At 42.1% G+C, this 24,086-nt stretch overlaps 2 protein-coding genes across 7 annotated transcripts; both read left to right on the top strand.

Moving 5' to 3' along the window:
• Nucleotides 1–54: 54 nt before the first annotated feature.
• TMEM171 (transmembrane protein 171) lies at nt 55–11,654 on the top strand. 6 transcript variants are annotated; one of them, XM_072922089.1, is made up of 6 exons: nt 456–776; nt 1,277–1,530; nt 5,386–5,476; nt 5,945–6,638; nt 7,471–7,612; nt 11,279–11,654. In XM_072922089.1, exons 4-6 carry the CDS (start codon nt 6,008–6,010, stop codon nt 11,505–11,507), a joined length of 1,002 nt encoding a protein of 333 aa, XP_072778190.1. In that variant the 5' UTR covers nt 456–776; nt 1,277–1,530; nt 5,386–5,476; nt 5,945–6,007; the 3' UTR covers nt 11,508–11,654. The 6 variants fall into 6 exon arrangements, with proteins under 6 accessions (XP_030113937.1, XP_030113934.1, XP_072778190.1 ...); XM_030258077.4 differs by lacking the exons at nt 456–776; nt 1,277–1,530 and adding an exon at nt 55–425 and having other exon boundaries at nt 5,389–5,476; XM_030258074.4 differs by lacking the exons at nt 456–776; nt 1,277–1,530 and adding an exon at nt 55–425.
• Nucleotides 11,655–18,017: 6,363 nt separating this feature from the next.
• Nucleotides 18,018–22,668, top strand: TMEM174 (transmembrane protein 174). The gene is made up of 2 exons (XM_002186771.5): nt 18,018–18,712; nt 20,335–22,668. The coding sequence occupies exons 1-2, from the start codon at nt 18,084–18,086 to the stop codon at nt 20,435–20,437; spliced, it is 732 nt and encodes a 243-aa protein (XP_002186807.1). The 5' UTR covers nt 18,018–18,083; the 3' UTR covers nt 20,438–22,668.
• Nucleotides 22,669–24,086: the final 1,418 nt, after the last annotated feature.

Raw genomic sequence — 24,086 nt, 5'->3', positions numbered from 1 at the left:
GGCATCCTGAGCGGGGCTGCTCGCCTGCCTCACCTCGAAACCGCGGGTATTTCAGGGAACATCTGACTTGGGCCACGCGAACCCGACTCCAGAGCTGCGTGCCACTGCCGTGCACTGCGAGCCGCACCGACACCGGCTGGGCGAGCCCCGAGCCGGGAGCCGCCGGGAGCCGCCGGGAGCCGCCGGGAGCCGCCGGGAGCCGCCGGGAGCCGCCGGGAGCCGCCGGGAGCCGCCGGGAGCCGCCGGGAGCCGCCGGGAGCCGCGGGCAGGGCAGGCCCGGCCGGGGGGGCCGCTGGGCACGGGGGCGGTGACGCCGCGCCCGCTGCCCCGGGGCGGCTCGGCCGGAGCTGGCCCGGCCCTGCCGCGCCGCCGGTGCTCAAATAGCGGCGCCGGCCGCGCTGCTGCGGCCTCCGCGCCGCCGCCAGGTAAGGGAGGGGCGCCGGAGCTCTTCGCCGACCCCCGGGGCCCTGCGGCGGTGCAGCCGTGTCGGGGCGGCCGCGGCCCCGCGGGGTTGGAGCGGCTCGGGGGCGGCTCCTCCGCCAGGCGCCGCCGCGGGCGGGCGGGGCCGCGCCGCGGGTCCCGCTGCCGCCGCCATTCCCGTGCGTTCGCTCTGTCCGCTGTGCGTGGGTATTATCCGGGTGTAATCCTGTCTTCTCGCCACACTGCTTCCCCGCTGCTGCCTCCAGGCCATCCCTGAGTGAGGCTGGAATAGCTCTGAAGGGGCTTCTGCAGCTGTTCTGGCGTGCAGTACACTCGTGGCTGATGCTGGCGTACAGGTGAGGAGGTTCAGGTGCTGCTCCGTCACGGAGAGGTTGCCCTGCATCGCTTCTTGCTCCGACATGATGCGTGGCAGCTTTTGGGGTATGGTTCATCTTCCTGAAGCTCTTACTGTGACTAAGACTAACAGACTGAGAATAGACTCTACCTGACGGGCTGGTGTGTGAGGAGGGGTATGCCATGGAATGCTGCTTTTCCTAAATGGAGTAGAGCTTAATTGCTTGCCCGTTAAATTGTCTGGCTTATGCCCTAGGCTGGCCTTAGGAAACTGGGACAGGATGGCTTTAGGTGGCTTTTGGAGCCCTGCATCTCCCTGATAGTCACCATGGCCTGTCCTGTGGTCAAAGATCTGTAAGTCGTTTTGATTTGTGCCTTTTCCTGCTTTGAGATATATCAGCTCCCTGAGACAGACCTTCCTGTGAATTTCTAGAAACTGGTCTGTCATGTGTTACCTGTTCGAAAAACATCAGCTAACAGTATCTTTCTGTTTTATCCCTAGTCTCCTTGCAGATTCTCCAGAATACAGGAGCTGCTTTGCCACAGCTCTTGTGTGCCATTAGTGTGTCCTGAAAAAGCATCCCACCAATGAGCATGGGACCCTTCAGAGCTCATTATTGAATCTGTGTGCTGTCCTAGTTGCCTGCATGGCCTCTAGTCAATGGCTTACCAAGCTTTGCTTTGCAAGCTCCTGGCTGTTTAGAGAGACTTGGGGTCCTCCTGTCCGACTGTGGTGTCAGCATTCTTCCTGGTGAAGTGAGTAAGGGACATTTGTGGACCATCTTTCACTGTAGCTGCTTTTCTCTTGTAGTCTGCAGGGACAGGAATTGGCAGCTTTGCAGAATGCATTTCTGTCTGGCACAGTCAGAATCCCTTATTTGTGCTGATGTGTGGTGAGAAAGATCCCTGGTGCACATATCTCGGGAGAGTGGCAGGGTTCATCCCACTTTCTGGAATTTCTTACTGCAGCTGCTTTCCAGTACTTCTTCAGGTGGCTCCTGCCCCACCTGCAGTGATCATAAATAACAGCACAGCATTAATCTTCCTATACTGTAAGCTGAAACAATAATTTTGTTGACCCTTATGTGCAGAGTTCTTGTGGCATCTACTCCCAGCTTAGGAATCTTTATACACACTGTCTAAACCTTGAAATCTTTTATGATATCTGAGTCTTACATTCTGCGAGACAAGAGCACTATCAGGTACTAATTAATGACCATACATAAGAGGCCAAATTGCATGTATTTGGCATCTCAGAACTTGTTACTGCTTGTAGTTTTGTATCTTAAAAGTAGAACACTGACAGTACATCCTGTTGGGCATTTCCCACTATCTCTTCAAATAAGTGGTTAAAAACACCATGGAGAGGGAAGAGTGTTGGAATGAAGGTTGTGCATTACAATTTAGTTTGACCAGCTCTACTCATGGATGAGTGTCTCTGAATGCCAAATTAAGAGTCCAGTTCAGGTGGAAACTGGGATTTAATGAAGAAAATGGTGTGGGTACAGAAGCAGATATGAACAAAAAAGGAAATTCAGACACAGGGAGCCATTCATACTTTGATATGAAGTTAAACTGACTGAAGTTGAGAACATTTTTCCATAAAAGTAACTTGACCAATAAGGAGTCATGGTTTAATTTGAAACCTGGGGAAAAAAAAAAAATCACAAAAATAATCACACAGTGGCAACTTCCCAGTAGTGATTCAAAACTTGGAAGCATAGGTAAAAAATAGAAAAATTCAAGACCCTGAAAAGGATGGCTTATAAATTCTAATGGGATTTCCATTGTGGACTACAATTGGCAGAGTATTATAGTTTTTGAAATAACTCAGACTAGACCTGAAACTTGTGCATGAAATTATTTGTGTGCTTTTGCAGGCAACAAGAGGGGGAATGGTACCTGCTCTGGAAAGGATAAAACAGAGGGGCAGCAGTGTTTTAATTCTTCCAGTGCTTTTTTATAAATTCCGTTCCTGAATTCATAATGTCTGCATGAAGCTATCAAATTTCATAATATTAAGGGCAAGTAAATTCGTAGCCCTGGTGTTTGCAGTGGAAATCTTCAAAAATATGAACTCTGAAGGCTCAAGAAGAATTGTAGTGGAAGTATTTTTAAATTTTTCTGTAATATGGAAGTTGTACTACAAGTTTTACACAGAAAAATTACAAGAAATGGTGAAGTTATTTCGTGTTTTATATACCTGGCACAGGCCTGATTTACAAAAAGGTAAAGCACGATGTCATTTAAGTTTATAACCAAACTTCATTATAAGCTATGTTTCCAATTCCCTCTTCCTGTCATACTTCAGGGCCTCTACACTAGTGGATTATGTTCTAATGGTTTCTAAGGTGTTATTTCCATGTCTGCTTTCAGACTTGAGTTTAATATGAAGGGAAAATTCCTTTACATCCATATGCCTGTGGAGATCTATATGAGATCTAGTGGCAGTATTTCAAGCACACTGACAATAAAATACTTGCCTCTTTGTTAAAATACTTTTTCTTGAAAACAAGAAATTAATTTTATTTTGCTTTGAGTTTTCTGATAAAATTTCATGGTAGTGTAAATGGAAATTAGTCCTGCCTTGGATTTTCCAGCATAAAATCTGTGGCTTTTATCTTCAAAGCCATAACAGACTGTTCTGAATATTCCTTCTTTGTGGCCTGAAAGAATGAAGAAAATGTGTACATGCTTAATTTCTAATGTGTGTTTTAGCTTAATCTCATAACAACAAGATTGGTCGACGAGAAGCAGGCACTGTGTTGTAGTAAGGAGTACAAGTCTCTAGACATTTCTTTGTAATGGATATATATTTGAGTTTACTTTTTTTTGCCTTCACATTATCTTACTTTGTTTTAATTTGCTTGTATATAAGACTGTGTTTTCTTCCCTAGAGGGAACTGCAAAGAAAGGATTCAGAATTCTCTGTAGAGTGTTGGTGTTATAAAGGTTAATGTGCCTCAGCAGAAAAGTATCTCAAGATGCTTATGTCTGAAACCAGGCTCTGCTGGGATTTATTTATGTGTGTGTGTGTTTCAGAAGTGTTTTACTCAGCTATGTGCATTTAGCAAGTCAGGAAACCTGTGCCAGCTCAGATAATTTATGAGAATGGGGCATATGCAGTTACCAGAATGAATTTTATTTACTTAGTAAAGACCACTGAAATCAAAGAGGTGATCATCCCAGTCCATGTTTTTCTGCCTAGAAATAGAGCCTTCAGACTGACTACAGCTCATGAAGTATTGAAAGTGTGCCAGGCTAAAGGTCTTCAGTGTGAAATCAATCAGGAGAGGTTAACTTTTTTCCTTGCCTCAGATCTTGTGCTCATTGAGCGTCTCACCTGCATGATGTACTCTGCTTTCTCTTGTGCTCTTGGGGGGCCTGCTTTGATATTCAGCAGCAGAATGTGTAATAATTCCATCATTCATGTATCTGCTCAGCCAGTTCTTTAACTGGGTTCTACTCTTAAAAGTGGCTGAGTAGTGACTCAATAGATTGTCTGGCATTGCAGGTAAATAATTATGTGTTTGAGTCACTGGTGGGTTCTGTGATTGTGTTTAGTTTTCATCCTGGTGGGCACTGCAGTTACTGGGGAGTGACACAAACCTTGTTGTGGTGGACACATGTTCAACAGTTTGCTTACAGAAATTGCAAAATACCTTGTTTTTCTTGTGGAGTAAGTGTACCAGAGGTGTATGTGAGGAGGATCCAAGCTAATTTGATGTTTTATCTTTAAGTCATCTGAATTAGTAGCAGGACAGTAGAAGCTGGTAGTGACAAGGCTAAAGGTTACAGCAAACAACAACAAACAGCAGTAACTAAGCAGATTCTATGCTTCCATCTGTGACAAATTCCACCAGTCCCTACATATTGGTCTTTATATAGCCATGAGATAGGTGGAATTGTCTGTCATGAGAGACTGCTGATGAGGGCAAGAGGGCAGTGTCATAACACTGCAGCACAAGCATACCTAAGTACTTCCTACACTTGGTAGGGAACAGCTTTCTTGTGGTCTATCCATGAGACTTGTTGTTTTCCATAGTCTGAACTTTCCCTGCATTTCAGGTTGGCTTTTGAAGGATATTAGCCAAGATTTCCATGGCTGGTAGTCACCATCTGGTGGCTGGTGTCATCTGGCTCTGCAGGCCAGAGTGTCAGAGTAGCAGAAACTTCCTTGTAGGTAACAGCACAGTTTATTTCTTTTGTACTAGAGCTCACTGACTGGAACTCTGTCCTAACTTTCAGTCAGGCTTCCCTTGCCCCATTAAATCCACATCTGGCTGATTTGTTATCTCTATTACCATAGGGGTTGTTATTGGCCTCAAAACTGTTTTGTTTTCTTCTGTTTTACTTCTGAATCTGGAGTCTTGTGGGCTCAGAAGCCTTCTGGGAGTCACCTTCATTAATTTCTTTTTAAAGATGTTTTGAGCAAAGGCAAAGTTCTCAGAAGTAGGGGGAGTTGAAAGGAAATGTAGGAGCACTATGCTTACCAGCTCTCACTATGAAATCAGACTTGAACTGGTCTTCAGAATGGTGTTTTTAATTTTCTTTTTTTGTTTTGTTATTTCAGAACAGAACCAAAAATAATCTCAATATTTGCTTTTGCAGCAGCATGGGACAGGAAGCTTATTGAAAAAGAGAAGCAGAGAGGTCTTTACTGCCTGTGGAAAGAGAAGCAAGATTTATATGCTTTGAGAAGGTAATAGAAGATTTACTTGGTTAAGAAGTCCAATAGTCATTGCTCATTTGCATTAACATGCTCTTTCTCACAAGCTGTCACTTCCTGCAGTTCAGCACAAAAATTTCCTGCAGCTCTCTCTTTTCACGGGGAAAGCTAACCTGTCCTTGTTTCAAATATTCATCCTTTCAAAATAAGATCCCATTAATCATAAGACTATTTCTCTAAAGAAACAATTAATTTAGCTGTGCAACAGCAGTTACAATATGTTTAAGTCAAACTGTAAAGCAAGTTTTGTCTTTCCATTGGCATATAACATCAAGCAAACTTGAGTAGGCCTTGTAATCCATAGTGGAGGAACTGCAAAATAGAAAATACAGGACCATACACAATAAAGGCTGAATAACAAATTTGCAAGCAAGGAATATAATGTAGATAATCTTGCTGGGTTGTTTTCTTCTTTTAGTTTTTGTATTTTCATGTTCACAGCTCTACTGTAGTTTGCTGCTGTTCAATTCTAACAACTCATCTGCTTGAGGAGATTCTGTTGTAATGTATCCAGTGGCTGTTCCTGCACCAGGAGGTGAAGGAAGTAATGGACAACATGGGAAACTTATTTTTTTCCTTTTTGTTTTTGGAGCTGTGTTGCTCTGTGCTGGATTTTTTCTTTCAGTCTTTATTCTCCAGTCGTGTCCATCTGGAAGCTTCAGTGACTGTAACGAGGTCCTTAAGGCTGCTGGGCCAGTGCTGGCTGTAACTGGACTGGTTTGTGTTTTACTGGCACGATCAAAGGCCAGGATGTATATAAGACAAAGACAATTGCAAAATGAGCAGGTGTACAGCCTTGTTTTTTGTCGTGGGAACTGTCAGTTTGCCCAGTTTCTCATATTTGGATTCCTGTTTTTAACTAGTGGAATGTTAATTAGCATCCTGGGCATTTGGGTACCTGGTTGCAGCCCTGGCTGGCATACGATACAGCTCAACCACACTGGCACTTCTGACATAGACCTCCAGGGCTGTGGATTCCTGTCGCTTCAAATCTTGGGACCTTTGATTGTGCTCACTGGGTTGTGTTTCTTCGTGATAGCTCATGTTAAAAAGAAGCAAAACATAAATATAAACGAAGACTCCTATGAAAGTGAAGAACATCCTCAGAGCCCTGAATCCTTTCAGGTTACAGTAGGTGAGTAAAAAACGTAGGAACTTTACACTGGGAATTAGTGTGGGGGGGTTTCCACTTATAATTTATATCTGTGTGTTACTTAATTATTATTATTACTTAGTATTAGCTCTAAGCATGTCAGTTCTGCCATGTCAGGACAGATGAAATAGAATAATGTTACTTTGTCTCTTGTGCTCTCTGTATGGTCAGTTCAGTTACGTTTCTCAAAAAGGCAGAATCTCTCTTTGGAATAAAAAGTAAGGTCTGACTGTGTAAAGCAACATGACCTGGCACAAATGAGTCTAACCCCAATTCTGTTCTCAAACTGTGTAATTGACACTGCAGATCACAGACTTCTATGGCTATATTTAAAATCTATTTTAGCCTTGAGCTCTGATCCTTAAACAGAAGATTCTGATTTGTAACCAATGTACTGTATTTTTTAAATTGTAGCCACATTCTCAATTGTAAGAGATGTAATTACAAGTTTTAAACTCTTAAATTACAGAGTGGAAATTGGTAATTTTTTTGCTGTACAATATATTGAAATAGTGAACTGTGTATCAATAGTTGTGGTTAGTGTGCCTTGAACTACAAGTAACTTAGTAGGGAAACTCACAGTCCACAAAATCAATTTTCAGAGACATTAATGACTTCTGTTATAGCGCTGCAGTACTTATTGAGAAACTTAGAATGACTTATTTCTGGGAGGGAAACTAAATACTTTCCTATCCTTAAAGTGTATGTGGGATCATTTATCTTAAAAGCTAGGCAAATAGAAGTTATAGGATGCTGTTAATATAACCAGAGGTGCTCAGATCTTCAGAAGTAGTAATTGGTGTTCTTCCCCTAGGTGATGCTGTGATGGTATTTCCACCCCCACCGCCTCCTTATTTTGCTGACCCTATGTCACCAACTGTGACTCATTGTCTTGTATCAAGTGTTTTGCCTACAAGTGAAAATCCACCACCATACCACTCTATCTTCAGTGATGGGTAAGAGTGTTCATTTCTGATTTTAGAAATCTGAGCTGTTTCTTTAGGTATCCAAGACCCTGTTCTTATATAATTGCTGTGAATTAACTACTAAGCATGACAAAGTTTTCTAGAGCAACTTATTTCAGATAAGTTACTTGAAATGGTATTAAAATACTGTCATGTACCAGGAGAACACAAACTGCAGAGTGTCCTTCATGAGGATTAAGTTATTATGACTGGAAAGAACTTCTGAAGTCCTTAAATCAGTGCCCCATGGTAGATTTCTCCCACAGATTATCCAAGAGGAGGTGTCACTGACAGCAGTGTGGTAGTGACGGGATAACCATATTGCCAAATTTTAGGAGCCTCTGGCAAGTATTTTATGACACCTACACACAGACACTGAGAATGTTACTTTATCTGCTAGTGTGTTCAGTTCCCCTGTGCCCCTTGTCTCTGCCTTGAGGAACTTAGACCTGCTGTGCTGGTCTACCTTGTTCCTGCTGTTGCCTTGTTTTGAGATGAAAGGATTCCTTGATATCACAGATGGCTCCAGCATGCTGATAAGGGAGGTTGCAAGATGTTGCACCTTATCCTTACATACATGGATTATAACAGAATTGCCCAATATTGACGCCACCAGACTCGGGGAGCAGGAGCTGCCAACTTAACCAAAGACTTGCCTGTGCCACAAGAACTTGGCAGGGTTATTTATCCCTTGTGAGTTACCACCAGTAAGCTGCTAACTTGAGGGTAAAAGAGGTCACTGCAAGGGTCACATACTAGAAGTCAGAGATAGGTGTCATATGTCTGGAGTCCTTAACTTATTTTCAGGCCCTTAATGATTCAGAAAGAACACGATGCAGGGATCCCCTGCTTCTGAATCTGGAGTGTGCTGGCTACACTGGAACGCACTTACAGTCTTAGGCAATTGAGCCAAGGGCTTCTAAGGTAACAGAAGCCAGGAGGAAAACACCGGAGAACTATCTCAAAGGAACTAAGGGGTGTTCCTCTGGGGAGCCAACATGGCCAGCATCTCAGCTAAGGTGTAAAGGCACAGCATGGGCAACAAGCCAAAGCAAGTGTGAGCCATTGTGCTGCTGCAAGGCTATGACTTTGTTGCCGTTCTTGAAATCTTGTGGGATGAATCCTATTTCTGGATTGTGGTGTTTGATAGCTGCTGGCTGTTCAGAAGAGACAGGAAAAGAAGAAGAGGCAGAGGGATTGTTCTTTACAGCAAGAGGTGGATTGAATGTGAAGAGCTGTCCCTGAAGAATATCCATGAGCAGGTGGAAAGCCTGTGGGTAGGAGTCAGAGAGCGAGGCAGCAAAGGGAACCTTTGGCTGGGGTCTGCAAAGGGAACCTTTAGCTGCCTGGCCAAGGGGAGCCCCTTGACCAAACCTTCCTGCTCCAGCACAGGAGGCATTGTGCCCTGCAGGGGGATCTCAGCCACCCTAGCAGTTGTTGGAAAAGCAGCTTGGAGAGCTGTGGCAATGCAGGAGACTGCTGGAATGTGTGGAGGATAACTGCCTGAGCCAGGTGACAGACAGCCCTGCTGGAGGGAATGTGTTACAGGATCTGTTGGTCACAATACAAGCGAGCTAACTGGGACACCAGGAATGCAGGCAGCCTGGGCTGCAGGGATCATGCACTGGTGGAGCATGCATGAGGGATAGGGCTTGGGTCAGGAGTGAAAGTTCAGCTCTTGGACTTTAGGAAAGTAGACTTCCAGTCCTTTGGGAACCTAGTCAGTGGGATCCGCTGACAGACTGCCCTCAGGGACAAAGGAGTTGAAGATCTGGCTTCTTTCTCTCTGCCAGAGAGCTGGCAGATCTTTAAGCAACTCTTCCACAGAACGTGAGAACTGGCAATCCCCAGGAGCTAGAAATCAGACAAGGAGGGTAAGAGACTGGTATGAGTGAGTAGGAACTTGCTGGTCAAGTTAAGGGAAAGAAAGGTGACCTAGGAAGAGTTTAGAGATGAAGCACAGTTTTGTAGGGAGGCCATGAGGAAGACCAAAGTAAAACTGGAGCTGAACCTGGCAAGGGACACATAACAAGTGGCTGGACAAGGTGAAGTGGCCTTAACCTGTACCAGGAAAGGTTTATCTTAGTCATTATGGAAGGGATTTTTTTGTGGAAAGGTTAGTAAAGCATTGGAACAGGCTGCTCAGGAAAAGTGGTGGAGTCGCCGTCCCTGGAACTGTTGGAAAATCATGTGGGTATGGTTTCATGCTGGTGTGGATTTCTTTGTTTTGTGAACATACGTACACAAAGAGGCAGTTTGTTGGGATAGTATCTAGTGGAGTGGATAAAACACCTCAGGCTTGGATAAAGAACCGAAGCCTGACCTTGCCCTGTGGTGTTTTCTGATGAGGATGCTCTAGCTGTTGCCCTTCCATGTTTCCCAGTGTCCTCACAGAGATCTGCTGAGCTGATACCACCTCTGGGGGTTTCACTCAATCCTGCTCTCTCATGGCTCAGCACTTGTTGGCAGTCAGGGCAACTTGACTAGTGCAAGTTGCTTCCTGAGCGCTTTAATAGAAGAGAAGCAATAGCCTTGTTCTTCATAAGAGTGCCATGGTTGAAGATCTCAAATATGGCAGGGGATACACGTATCATATGTTGGTGGCTACTGGACAAAGGTGATTTTCCTCTTGGATCCATTGCTCAGTGTTCTGTCAGCAAGCATTGTGCTGCAGCCTGTGCTGGATGAGAGAGCTGTTAGTAAACTGAGTCATGGTCTTATCCCAGAATTGCTTGCATCTTCCTGCAATCTGTTACTTAGCAGCTCAGCATTTGTCTTGTAGTATTTCTCTCTCCTTTGAAAATGCTCACAGACCAGTAACAGCATTGACGATGAGGTGACTGTGCTCTGTATTTGTACTCCTCACTCAGTATTTATGTAGATACAGATGTATGAGTCAGCTCTGGGAGTGAATAATGACGAGCAAGCAGGTCTTCCCTTTTCTTGGGAAGCAGCTGAAGCAATATGCTGAGGGCCAGCTCCAGGGTGAGATGGGCAAAGTACTAGAACAATGTGGGTTCAACCAATTTTGATCCAGTTATGATGGTTAGAGGAGGACAGGGAATACTTGGCCGCTCACCTTCAATGTCACTGGGAGCTTTGCAGTCTGGTTGTGTCCAGTTGCTTCTGTCTTTCCAGCTATGAGTGGGAATACAACTCCTTATGTCTGCCATAGATTGCTGGAGTGCCTAGAAAAGTTTGATTGCCTTTCATGTAAAATCTCAAAAGGCTAGGGATTATGATTTTTTTTTTTTGGATGCAGTTCCCATTCTAGTAACTGTCTTTTATAAAAGAAAGAGACTGTGTGTATGTGATACACTACAAAAGGAAAGATACATTATGAGCTAGGGATCAGAAGAAGATTTAGTGAGATTGTGAAACAGCACAGCCAGAAGCAGCTAATACCCATAAGCCAGGCTGTGACTGGTGATCTAAAAGGTTAGAAGGGAGTTTGTTTTGCCCTGCCCCTCTGAAATGATAGACTTTTCATATAGTCATAATGTAGCCCACAGAATGAAATCTTAATGCTTATGCAAGTTCTTTGCTTCAGGGATTTTTAGGAAGTGTGTGCGTGCATGTATTTTTATATAAATCAAGTCAAATTTCACTCACTGTAGATAAATGAATTATGCTAATACATTGTTTTGTGTTTTATAGAGCACAGCTTGCTGATGATGAAAGAACAGTTGCTGTTAGAGACTATGAATCCATATATGCAATTTCTGGAAGCAGCTCACCTTCAGTTATTTTACCAGTGCTATACCTTTCTTCTGAATCACCACCAAAATATGAAGAGAAAGCATCAATAACAAATAATGAATATTCGCCATCTTCTTCCTTATCTTTTTCATCTATTTTCTTAGCCACATCTGACACCAGCTCGTAAAGGACTGACAGTTCACTTAATTTTTAATAAAATGTGCACAGATTTACAATTTTTGAATTTATTTACATTTTGTAATAAAAGTAATAATGTTGGCTGTGTCTAATTTTTCATCAGGAAGAATAAACAATGAATTTGGATTTCAAGAAATACTAGAGAAGGCTGGGTCTCTGCTAAAGTAGTCTGAAGGGATTTCACTGCAAGAACATTAAACACTCATCTTGTTCTGTTACAGCTTCAATTTCTATTTATAGCTGTAGAAACCAACTTTTTTGATTATTTCAATTAAATCTGTTTGGAGGTCCAAAGAAAAAATTAATTAGGAAGTGGTTTTATTTCTATTTTTGCATGACTTTTATGGAAAATATTGCTTGCGAAGTTATGGCCTTTTCAAATACTCAAGGAGCATTCACATATAGGGATGTTCAGATTGCTATAAAGATGCTATGAAGAGCCACAGTAGTTACCTTTTGGTCTGCCTGGTAACAAACACTCCATATTTAGGCTATCTCTGATCCTTATGTAAGTATAATCCCTAGGAAAATCAGTTTTAGCTGCAGTTAAGAGCCCAGTGGCAGCCCTGAGGATAGATAGTAGGCTAAAAGTTTAACTGTGGTAACAACTGGTTTCAGGGGCGTTATTCTGCTGGTTTATATCATTATTCATGGATTATACAAGGACTGCTTATTGTGTGCGAGTGAGCACCACAAAGCAATGGTATTTTTGAGGTGCAGACATTACTTAGCAGATGCAGGAGAGGCAGTTTTGTGGAAACCCATGTAACAAATGTTTTTTACTGACATAACACTTGACAGACCCTTCAGAAATACAGCCCTCTTAGCTCTTCCATCCTGCTGCAATCCCAGGGTAGTGGTAGTGGCCTGCCTTCAGGGTGGAGGTTCTAATTCTATTTTGTGTGTGTTTGCAGCTGTTTCCAAACTGAAGGATTAGCTTGTAGTAGATAAAGATGATTAGGAGGAACCGAGTTGCTGCTATCTTCGGCATCTTACAACTTGCTCTGAATGCTGTTCGAGAAAAACAGATCGGATTCTCTGCCCAGAAAAGTGGCAGGACTACACTTTGGGCTTGGTTCAGGCTGGTGAATGTGCCAGCATTAAGTTGGAAGAGTGATTTCTGAATTGTTCAGCTGAGTCTCTGAACTATGTGCTTTGGGACCTCAGTTACACCTTCACTTGTTCTCTGCCATGCTGGATTTCAAAGAACTTGACAGTAACAGGATGCCAGACTATGAATTAAGAACTTAAATTCCCTCCTGTGTCTAGGGAAAGGTGATTGCATTGTGTAATCTTGCTATGAACGTGCCTCTCATCTGCTGACTGCATTAGAGAAATGTTCAGGAGCTCCCGCATTTGCCATTTCCAATTCTATGTTATTCCATCAGTTATGCTAGGACAGCTCTTTATGCAGCCACACAAAAACAAACCAGCCAGTGAGGGAAGTATATTTAGCCAGCAATAGAGCTGAGGGGCTTATGCATGCCGAGTAATGAGCAAATATGGCACAGAGGGGGATTTATTATGTAGGAGCTGATTAAACTGGCATGACTCAGCCATTGGAAATGTCTGTATGAAGAAAGGGAACCCACAAAAGCCAGTAGGGATTTTGTCCTCTTTTCTCAAACATTTTTTACAGAGTGAGTTTTTCAAGGATGTTTCTCCTTACATGCAATCTGCAATACAAGCTATAATTTGCCATCTTTGTGATTATTTTTTCAAGTTTTTTCTCCTACTGCTTAAACAGTGCGACTCACTACTGTGCATGATTTGTGTGTACAAAGCTTTGCACATGTCTAAGGTGCCTGTTTCTCTCTCAATTTATCTTTCTATCATATAACAAGAACAGAAGCTGGGGTATTTTACTGGAAAGATCCCATGCAACATGTTAGCTTTATCCTGTTGTTCAGAACACTCATTTTCTGAAAAGGCTAAATATCAAAACATGTTTTCACAAATCTGGAAATATTTCACCATCTTAAAAAAATAAATCAGTTACCTCTGGTGGTAAACTGAAAAAGTATCAAGCTGTTCTGCTGTCTTCGATTTGCTCAGTCAGTTGATCCCAAGATACACCCAAGAGACCAGACAAATCAAGCGAAATATGTTGCCTTATTTGAGTTCTCTGTAACAGACATAATCTTGTTTTCCTTCAAGGTTACTGTATTCAGATCATCTACTGCAGAGCCTTCAGTACAGATCACTTTACTTTTATAAAAGCAATCTTTACAGAAACTATGGTTCAGAAAGTGCTGACTTCAGACTTAGCATCTGAGTTTCCTGAGAAGCTGGATGTTACCCCTCAAAACAAGGATTGAAAACTGAATTTATCTCTCTAGGATTTTGAGAAGATGTTTAGGAAATAGATCAGTTTACAGCTGTATAAGCATCTTTTACTTTTGACTTAGAAGATCATTACTTGAAAACTCAGTAGATGTGCTGGTGCCTCTCTACAGACTGCTCGGCACTGAAGTAGTTAACATAGCCAGTGCAACAGTGTTTGCCAACTGCGTTGTTGAAATCTGTTGCAGCAAGGTCAGAAAATGTGAGTAAGAGGCTAGCAAGTCTGCCCTCACCCCTGAAGGCTACCACTGGGTGAATGGCAGTAGAGGGAGGAATTTTTGATGTGGGGAGTAGGAGTGAAATGTCTGTATTAGAAAGGAAGCAACACCTTGTAAAACTATAAAAGTAGCTTAAAATAATACAGAATAGCATGTTTATTGAGGAAGTGAGATACTTTACTGTCCCACTAATGGTGCTATAACCCTCTTTCTACCCTAAGGTTAGCTTAAGTGTTTGACATACAAATGCTAGTGAGCAAGTCAAGGTGGTTACTGATTCACACTTACTTAAACAGGCAAAGTGGGAGGTAAAGATTGCTTGTCCTCTCTAACTGAAGTTAAGGTCTTTCTTCCTTAGTGCCTGCACTGACATTGCTCTACTTCTAACTGCAGCACTGCAATCCTTTGCATTTGAGAGGGATTCACAAAAACATAAATGAATGTCTTTTCTCTAGGAAAAGTCTTTCGTCCTACATCAACAGCAGCTAAAAGAATGAGCAGTTAACTCATCTGAAAAACTGAGATTGCACAGGTCTTTGCGATGTTGCTATGTTTTTGTGATAGCAGCATTTGCTATCACAAGGGGGTGATTGCACCCACACCATCTTTCCCCTTTGTGGTTTGTGTTGCTGTATTCATTTATCCCACTTCCATCCTGTCTCTACAGAATCATGACTTGTAGTGCCAATATCTCCACTTTTCTACAGTGAACATGCCGGACTTCAGTGCAACCCCCTCTATTACCCACACATGCATTTCAACAATTAGGTATGGAAAAACCTTCATTTTGGTGTGCTTGCTCACAGGACAACATTTTCTGGAGCAAATAAAGCCACCTTGCTGGTAAGTGCAATTGTGGGCAGCTGGCTGAATCTGCTCCTCACTATTTATTTGTGCTTTGAGGCTGGCAGTGCAGTAGTTCAGGGGTGAAAGGCCCACTCAGAGTGGTTCTTCGTGTACTACTCTTACACATGTAATTCATATTTTCCACTAAAGACACCATGTGCAGTTATTTTCTCTATGAAAAGGTCCCACTAACTCGAACCACTGTCTCCTTAATCTCCCTAAATTATGGAGTGATAATTTGTACTTACTCATTTTAAAGCTAATCAATGTGCAATACTGTGTGTTATGCAGCTTTTTTTGCATGTTCTTTGACTAAGTCCCTGCTTATATAATTGGCATGTAAGAAAATAAAACCTTCCTACAAGGGGCTGATAATGTGAACAACTGTGTAAAAATAGGTGACATAAGGAGAAGAAAAAAGGGTTAAGTGATAGCCTGTCAGTGTGCACTAGGATGACTCTTCAAATGGGTTAGAGAACAGAGCACCTGCTTCTACCAGCAATCACTGCAGGGGAAGTCTGCAGTGGTAATATAAAATTAGGTGGAGGAACAGAAAGCAAAGCAGTGCTTGTGTTGAAGGGTAAGGTCTGAAGCAGATGAGAAAAAAACTATATTGAGATCTGAAAACAGCATTCATTTTGAAAAACCTCACTCCAATTTTTCTTGGTTTCCCAAAACTCTTTTGCTTAAGAGTGATACCAAGTAAAAGGGATGTATTTAGTGAGTTGACTTTTTAAAGTGAGTCCCCAGAGCACACACTTACTTACAAAGCAAAACACTGGTCTTAAAAAAAAATCAGTGTGATCCCATAATTTCTTAAGACCTTGACAGCTCCCTGACTGCAGCATTACCACTCTCTGGACAAATCATTGGAGAAATATGGGGATGCATAGAGGAAACTGGCTTACGGAGAAAGGACAGTTTACAGGGAAAGGAGTAATTTAGATGTAGATCCTAGCACACCAAATGGAGAGTATTTTCAATCCTATTTTAAAAGTTCAAATGGCATGTAAGTTTGGAAAGGAAAAAGGAATCCTGTGTTCTTCAGCTCTACTGTGCACTTGCTCAACAATCATGAAATCATGTCCTAGACGAGAGGAAAAGAGACAGCTGTGGAATAACACAACACCCAACTTGGAAAATTCTGATTCCAGACAGTATCTACGAGCCATTCAGTGGGATTGAGGAAGTGCTCCAGCACGATCCCATTGCAAATAGCAGTTGCAGAGTTCTTGAATGACTGAAAGGAGCAAGGTGACACTACATCTGTATAAACTATAACCTAGACAGCTATTATAATATAGCATTGCTTTTAAAAGGATGTTGGAAAGCCTGAAAGATTCAGCAGTGGCAAGGATGATTCATGGTATGGAAAAACCTGACTTGTAAAGAGCAGTAACAGTTCATTCCATTAAGTTTAACAAATGTAAGGTTAAAGGTGACTTAAACTTTGGCTGTAATTATCAGTGCAAGGAAATTTTATCTAGTATTTCAGCACTTTATAATTGAGTTGTCATCGCACAAAACCACTGCATTGCAAGACTGATCTCTTACTCAAGAGGTGCAGAGAATCCTGACCAGACTTAGTGTTGTGGGAAAGGCTGATCTTGAGTGTGTTTGTCAGAAAATGTGTTGACACCCTGGGTGACAGTGGTGACTTAATAATGCTGCGTTTGGAAGCTTCACAGGGTTTTTTTTGTTGTTTTTTTTAAGGAAACCAGCATTAATATTCCTCAAAGTCTATGTGCTAAAAAAATGAGAAAGACATCTGCAATTGCATTCATCATCAGTTCTAAAGGTGCCGACTTTGGTGAATAACCCTTTCCAAGAAAGAGCTGTTGTCACACAGTGTGATGTGAATGCACAGTAGACTAAAGGCACTTTTACTGTCTTTGAAGAAGCAGTCTAAAAGGTAAATTTTCTAGTTCTAGAGCTATTTTTAATCTTACAAATCTCAGGATAAGCTTGCTTCCCCATAACTACTGGTAGCAGGAATTAGCATAATGTGTTCTACTGCGTGAGCATAATCAATGTCCTGTGTGTAGTACCCTGCCATGCTAGTCAAAACAGGCAGAGTAGTTGGAGATGTTTCCTCCTTAAGGAATTACACAAAGACATTCTACCAGAACCCTCCAGCAGCAATTACTTTAGTCTGAAACTGTTAGGAAACAGAAAATTTCAAAATTGGATAGTCTGTCTGTTTAATACATGAGACATGAGTTCAGCAGAACAATTAATTGTGATATGAAGAAGTATCCTAGGTACCTGTGAGTATAGGATAAGATTCCTCACTCTGTCAAGTTTAGCATTACAGGAGATGCTTTCTTATTCCTGCAGTGATGTGCTATTCAGGGTACTTGGGCATTTTTTATATAAACCTTAAAACCTACTACAAAAAATGTCCAGAATTAAGGGGAAATTATAGGGTAATTTTACTACTTCAACCAGCTAGAAAGCTTTGACTGTCTTGAAATAAGTTTTCTCCCACAGCCAACTGTTCTCCCAGGCTTCTCAGTGCTCACCATCCTGTTGCCACTTACCCTCCTGCTCACCTAGTGGTTACCCCAGAAAAATACCAGGAACCGTACTTCGCTATTTTTTTAAACCATAAACTGCAAAATGAGCTGCAGCAGAGGTCCAGGCATGACTATAAATGTCATGCTTTAGAGCATGGAAAAGCATTCCTAGCAATGGCCATGTGGAATTTTCCTGCAGAAAATTGAGCAGGAAGTGGAGAGCAAGGATCTCTTCACTGCTGCTGACTAAACATATGCTGTCCATATGTTGGATGCATCAGCTAGCTGGGGCCAAGGAAAAGCTGCAATAGCTTCAGCTTGCTTTTTCTGCTATCCAGAATGAGCACAGTATCATGGGTGCTAAATTAAAGAAGAAGCACAAGGAGACAGGCAGTCATGCAGGGGTGAATCCATTTCGGAAGTGATAGTAGTAATTCAAGAAATCTTTAGTGATGGCTTCAGGCTTCACTTCCCAGACCTTTGTTCTTTCAAGCAAAGTTTATTCTTTCACATGATGGACTCTGTTAACCATACACACACAAAGTTCTTGTGTAACTAATCTGAACCTTCGACTTTAAATGCTCTGGCAAGTCCTTTACAAGCCCTCTTTCTCTTGAAGGAGAAGATACGTTATACTCAGTAATGGAGCAAAACAACAACAACAATGTAGAAGATTTCTCCTTGAATGTCTTTTCTGTCACTCCTTGTCAGCCAAGCAGGTCTGATGCCCTGGTGTCAGACGGGGATAAAGCTGGCACCACTCTGCTCTTTTCAGGTGTGTTTTTGGGACTGGTGGGGATCACTTTCACCGTGATGGGATGGATAAAATATGATGGCATTACTCACCTGGAGTGGACTCAGTTACTAGGGCCTATTCTGCTGTCTGTTGGGGTGACTTTTGTTCTGATTGCTGTTTGTAAATTTAACATGCTTACATGCAAACCCTGTAAAGAAAGAGAGGAATATACATCGGAACTTGACCAGGCTGCAAGTGGACAGTCCTTTGTCTTCACCGGCATTAACCAGCCTATAACTTTCCACGGTGCCACGGTGGTGCAGTACATCCCTCCGCCGTACCCATCCCAGGAAGGTGCTGCTCTGAGTCCAGGCTACCTTCATCCAGGGCTCAGCTGCTGCGGTGCTGCTCCCGCCAGCGCCTCGCCGCTTCTCACCTCGGGTTCTCCTCACTTCTGCCCTGCCTACACCCTGGATAACCTGGCTTTTGCAGGAGATGAGAACTACTGTCCTGCAGAGAATTCCAGGAATCAGAGGTACATCTTCTGAAATGCCTTAGTGTGTTTGGACACAGGCTTCTGAATATTTTAAATACTGTGTTTGGTTTCATAAGAAACTATGGCTAGTCCAGGGTATTATCCTTCTCAGACATTTTTTTGTCTTTGTTAAGAATTTTTCTTGAGTGAGAAAACATACTTTTCCTGGAAAGTGTTTTTATACAATTTAAATTCACTTATAAATGCCTTTTGGTTTTCAGTGAAGTATAAATTGGGGAAACAATGGGGTATTCACAAGTCTTTGTATATGCTCAATTCTCCAAAGGCACTTCTAGGGAGAAGCACTGGAGCAGTTACAAGCAACCACTACATTCAAAAATGTGGAGGTTACTCTAGAAGTAAATAATCAAAAGTACATAGAGGTGTTAAGTTTAACATTAACAGCCATTGAAAATAAGGAGGAAATTAGTAAGAAGATATTAAGTCAAGTATTTCCCAGAGTATGAACCTCTGATGTACTGGGGAGGAGTAATTTTTCACCATCCTTTATGTGTACAATACCCAAGATGATTTTTTGTCTTTTTTTTTAATACACCTTTTATATAACTTTTTTATAGTCTCAGTATTCTTAGCATGCATGCTTGTAATTCTTCAAGTCTGATAACTCAGCATAGTTCTGGTATTCTGTTAGGCCAGGAGACCAAACATCATAAAGGCCTCATGGTAGAAGGCTGGAAAACCCTACATTGTCTTGGGAAACCAAGGTCCTCTCTATAACATATCCTGTAAACTAGAGATTCAGCCCATCCAGGGGGGAATTCCACAGATGAGGGAATATCATGCCATCCATCCAGGCCTCCCATTGGGGCACCCCTGCTAGATATGCTAATTTGTGAGGTCTATAAATTGTATATACCATCTATCATGGGGGTGCATTGTGGCACATTCCACCATAAGGATCCTTATTAAATACTGAGGTAAAACCCCTTTATCCCTTAACCGTGTCTGGCTCTCAATTTTTTAAGACTAGGAAAAGGCATCATGTAGAGCCAGAGACTTTGACTCAAACACAATCACAACATATGAGTCAGCACACAAACAGCATTTCTGCAACAATTCAAGAATCAGTCTGGTACCAGATGCTCTCCTGAATACACCTGGTCACAACATGCTGCTCTCCCACTGTAACTACTTTACAGCTCTTCCTCTTTTCCTAGTTTTGAGGCATAAACAATATCACTCACGTTGCACAGCAGTATGGAGCTACTCAAATTGTACACAAAATAATTTTATATAGTTCTTTCCTCCCAGGAAAAATATTCTAATTATAGGGATTACTCATAATTATAGCCTTTCTACAACACAAGTCACTGTTAGTTCATTTATCAAAGTCTTTTCGAAAAACTGCTGACCCATTGTCCTCAGCAATACGGATGACAGGCATAGGCAGGGTGAAGACAAAAGTCACCTTCTGACACTTCTAAACTTCATGAAAAAACAGCAAACAGCTGAATCTCAGTAAAACTTAATCTCATAGCATTTTCTCAAGAAGCTGGAGAGTACTTTTACCAGATAAGGCTGAGAGGGTGAAACACTGAAGTTACATGAATGCTCTGTGTTTGGTAAATTCTTTTTGTATCTGCTCCTCTTCCTCTTTTCAGGTCAGAAGACAGTTCTGATGAACCAGAAGGACTGCTGGAAGACTATGCCCGTAATAACTTGTCACCTCCACGTTATGAGGAAATATACCCTTTTTCTTCATAAGATCATCATGGACAACAGATAACAATCCTAAGAGATGCTAGCAAGAATCCCAAAAAATCTTTTCTTTAAACACTTGTGTGATAAGACAGTGTGGGCAAGTTCTTGATATTCATACACAGGATCACTGAAGATATTTAACTGCCCCCTTCCTTTTTCTCTGTTAAAATTCATTAGCTCTTTGCAAGGCAGCTTAATAGCAGAGCTATTAATTATTCAATGGCTAAACTATTAATAGCAAAGCTGTTAAACTCAAGGATCTAAATCCATATTAGGATTCCCAACAAGAAGCTTGATTATCAGACTTGCTGAAACCAGGGTGAGCTGTGATGTGGACGATCATGATTGCTCCTGGACATTCAGCATCCTTAGAAAATATTTTATTTTTTCTTGAGGTATTTTCATTATTGATTGCTTGGGAAAGTTCAAAAGTGCTCAAGTGTCTGATCCATTTTGTCTGAATCTTTAGAAGAACTTACTCATTAGTAAGTCCAGTCTACAGATTAGACTTTCTCAGCTTGCTTTACCTGCACAACCAGTCCTGTTGCACAACCCATTCCTGTAGGCATTTTTTTTGAAGCATCCTGCTTGAACCACAGCATCTCAGAACAGAGAAAACAAACAGTGATTTTTGACAACTTTCACATAGATCTCTAAGATATCCTGCATGCATCAAATTCAGTTCCCTTGTCTGATGGGAAGAAAAGCATGGTCTCCCACCGGGAGTCCTAATAACTGTGAAGTTAATGTCACTAAAGAAAATGGCATCTTTGTGAAGCCTCGACAGAGATATGGGATCCTGCCACCATTAAGGACTTTGACAATCACAGCTGCTGCACCCCACACTGTGGTGAAACACCTCTGAGGTCCCTTCTTATTTGAATTTGGGTCTTAGGCACACAGCCCAGGCTGCAGGTTGCCCCAGTATCTAGGCAACTGTGGGCTGTAGTAGACTTTCTTGCTCAAGTTCAGCTTGCTTCCATGCATGGAATTCACAGAAATTTGAGATAAACTCATTTGATTAGAGAATGGTGTTGCTGAATGCCAAGACTTTGGGTTTGATCCCCATATGAGCCATTCACTTAAGATTTGGATTTGATGATCCTTGTAGGTCCCTTCCAATTAACAATATTTTGTGATTCTGTGAAATATATTTACAGCTGTATTTAACAAAAGAGAAAGTGTATCAGCTCCGAAATTTTTCAATCCAGAATGAAGATCTAAGAGGCTTTGCTCAGGAGCTTTTTAAACCCCAGAGCAATGACAATGCTTCAAGTCCCTACATTTTTATTTTGTTTTTCAATATATATTTTAGGTCTGCTTTTGAATGTGCCTAGAAGTGCAAAAAGCCAGTATTTCCCTATGATGATCCCATTAGGTTTGCTGATCTCCCTCAAGGCAAAAGCTGATCTCAGTTCTCATCTGCTGGGGTGGACACCACACAAAACACCCTGGAGGGCAATGGTCTCTGTCCAAAGTAACCAAGTGGTGCATTTCTGGTGTGCCTGTGGGTCAGTCTCCTGGCCTGGCACAGCACAGCTAAAAGCAGGCATCCATTATGGAATGCATCAACTTTCTCTTACTTGTCGATGCTGCTGTCCTGGCTCTTGCCAGATTTCATCCACCTGTGATTGATCTCATTCCTCAGAGCTGGAGAAACTTGGAATTTGAGCACAGACAGTTGCACACTAATCTGATGTACCTGACATCTGGAAGTCTTGGAGTTTCTGTGCAGCTGCTGTAGCATCAGGAGCCATGGCTCTGGATGGAGATGTGCATTCAGAACATTGTCTACATTGTCCAGCTGTATCGACCTGCGGGTGCACACCTCCCTGTCCTGTACACTTAGACGCTGCCAAGAAATAAACCATTGAGGGGGGGATGTGCACAAAACAACCACTGTGCTCCACAGTGACGGACAAAACACTGCCAGAGGTCATATTTGGGACACGACACTTAAACAGTCTCAAAGCTGGATTAGCAACTGCAGCAGCAGCTACTGAAAAGTGACTGCAAACTTTGTGTGGGGTTTTTCTCATTAGAGAAATATGGAACACACTGGTTTTTAGCAGTGGTGGCCTGGTGTTAGCAAGTAGTTGGAGAAGGGGAGGCACATGTATTTGGAGAAGAGGAGGCACGTGTAGCTGGAGAAAGGGAGGTATGCTGTGTTCAGCATGATCTCTATGAGACTGAGTGAGAACAGACGATCTAAAAATAAATGCAAGTTTCTGTTATGGAAGTGTCTTGCTCCTTTTCTGAAATTTACAGGGGTGAATTCATCCTCCCTCTATGGCAGGAAACTGGATGGTCCCAAATCCCCAGTTAGTTCCACATGTAGAGCCCTGAACTTACACATAGTTGTGCTGAATCCATCAAGCACTGCAGTAGCACAGAGGTCAGGCTTGATGGATCCAATTTCTGCCCAGTCACCCTCCCCCACCACAAAAAAATAAATTCCTTCAGTCAGACACCACAGATTTTTTTTCCTGCTGCTCTTCCCTGCTCCCTCCTGCCCACCCCCCCGCCCCCGCTCCACTGGCATAAGTTTCATGAAGTAATAATATATTTAATTTTCTTACATCAAATAATACTGAAGAGTAAATGGAAGAAAACTCAGAAGGGTGCACTGTGGACTCCATATTGATTTTGAAGTTTACTTCTAGCTGCACTATATTCATTGTAAATAATTTGAAGATTCCTGGGTTTCTCTTTAAAAAGAAGATTTAATATTAAGTTTAAATAGCTATATTGAAATTACTTTGACCCATCACATGAATTCTGGCTGAATTCCGTGGGAGTCTTTTGAGAAACTCCAGGGTGGTGACATTTCCTTACTGTACTGAGTGCTGATCATCGATTTTAAGAACAGAGATGTGTTCTATAAAGGCTTTTTCTTCCTTCTCTTCCTTCCACCTTCTACTTTCATCCTTTTTTTTCTGTTTTAAGTCTTTTTAACTTCAGGGTTTGGGGGTTGTTCTATGTGTGTTTGTTTTGATTTTGGTGGTCTTGTTTGTATGCTTGTTTTTACTGTGATATATAACTATCAGATGAACTCACTTCTTAGCATTTAGAATTCTTTCTACCCTATGATGAGTGAAAGAACAAACTTTCTTGGCCTTCAACCAAGGTGAACTGTCACAGCCCTTCTAGATTATACTGTTGTAACTTCATAAAGCACCTGGAAGACTGTATTCGAGATTTTACTCAATCCATTTTTAATTTAAGGTGGTGCTCTTTAAGCAAAATTGCCTTCTCCCACATTGCAGACCTGCAGAATATTGGGGATTTAATAGTTTAAGATGTCTTGCATTCTAGTCCTAGTGATAGAATGTTGTATGCATTTTCAGCTATGTAACCCTGTGTGGGTTCTTGGGATTTTTCCTAATATAACTCTACTTATAAGATTTTGATCATAAACTAGTTAACATATGAAATCACTAGAGACATGCCTATTGATATGAAACTGAGCATGATGTATTCATTTCAGTAACAACACTGCACAGAGCTTTTCTAAGATCAAGGACCTGTTTCCATACATTGAATGCCGTATGGTGCAGCGTGCGAATTACTTCTCAGATTAAATTCGAAGTCTGCTTTTTCACACCGGTGCTGTCGTACCTGCGGCCGGTACGGAGGTCAGCCAGGAGGTGTT

This window comes from Taeniopygia guttata, chromosome Z, assembly GCF_048771995.1.
Source record: "Taeniopygia guttata chromosome Z, bTaeGut7.mat, whole genome shotgun sequence".
NCBI classification, from domain to species: Eukaryota; Metazoa; Chordata; class Aves; order Passeriformes; family Estrildidae; genus Taeniopygia; species Taeniopygia guttata.
This window is presented reverse-complemented; position numbering and strand designations above follow the sequence as displayed.

Bases quoted from the DNA above. Each gene is read 5' to 3' on its own strand.
- TMEM171 (XM_030258077.4), top strand. From the start codon at position 6,008: ATGTATCCAGTGGCTGTTCCTGCACCAGGAGGTGAAGGAAGTAATGGA. The intron at 6,639-7,470 runs GTGAGTAAAAAA...TTCTTCCCCTAG, and splicing joins ATCCTTTCAGGTTACAGTAG to GTGATGCTGTGATGGTATTT. The intron at 7,613-11,278 runs GTAAGAGTGTTC...TGTGTTTTATAG, and splicing joins CACTCTATCTTCAGTGATGG to AGCACAGCTTGCTGATGATG.
- TMEM174 (XM_002186771.5), top strand. From the start codon at position 18,084: ATGGAGCAAAACAACAACAACAATGTAGAAGATTTCTCCTTGAATGTC. The intron at 18,713-20,334 runs GTACATCTTCTG...TCCTCTTTTCAG, and splicing joins GAGAATTCCAGGAATCAGAG to GTCAGAAGACAGTTCTGATG.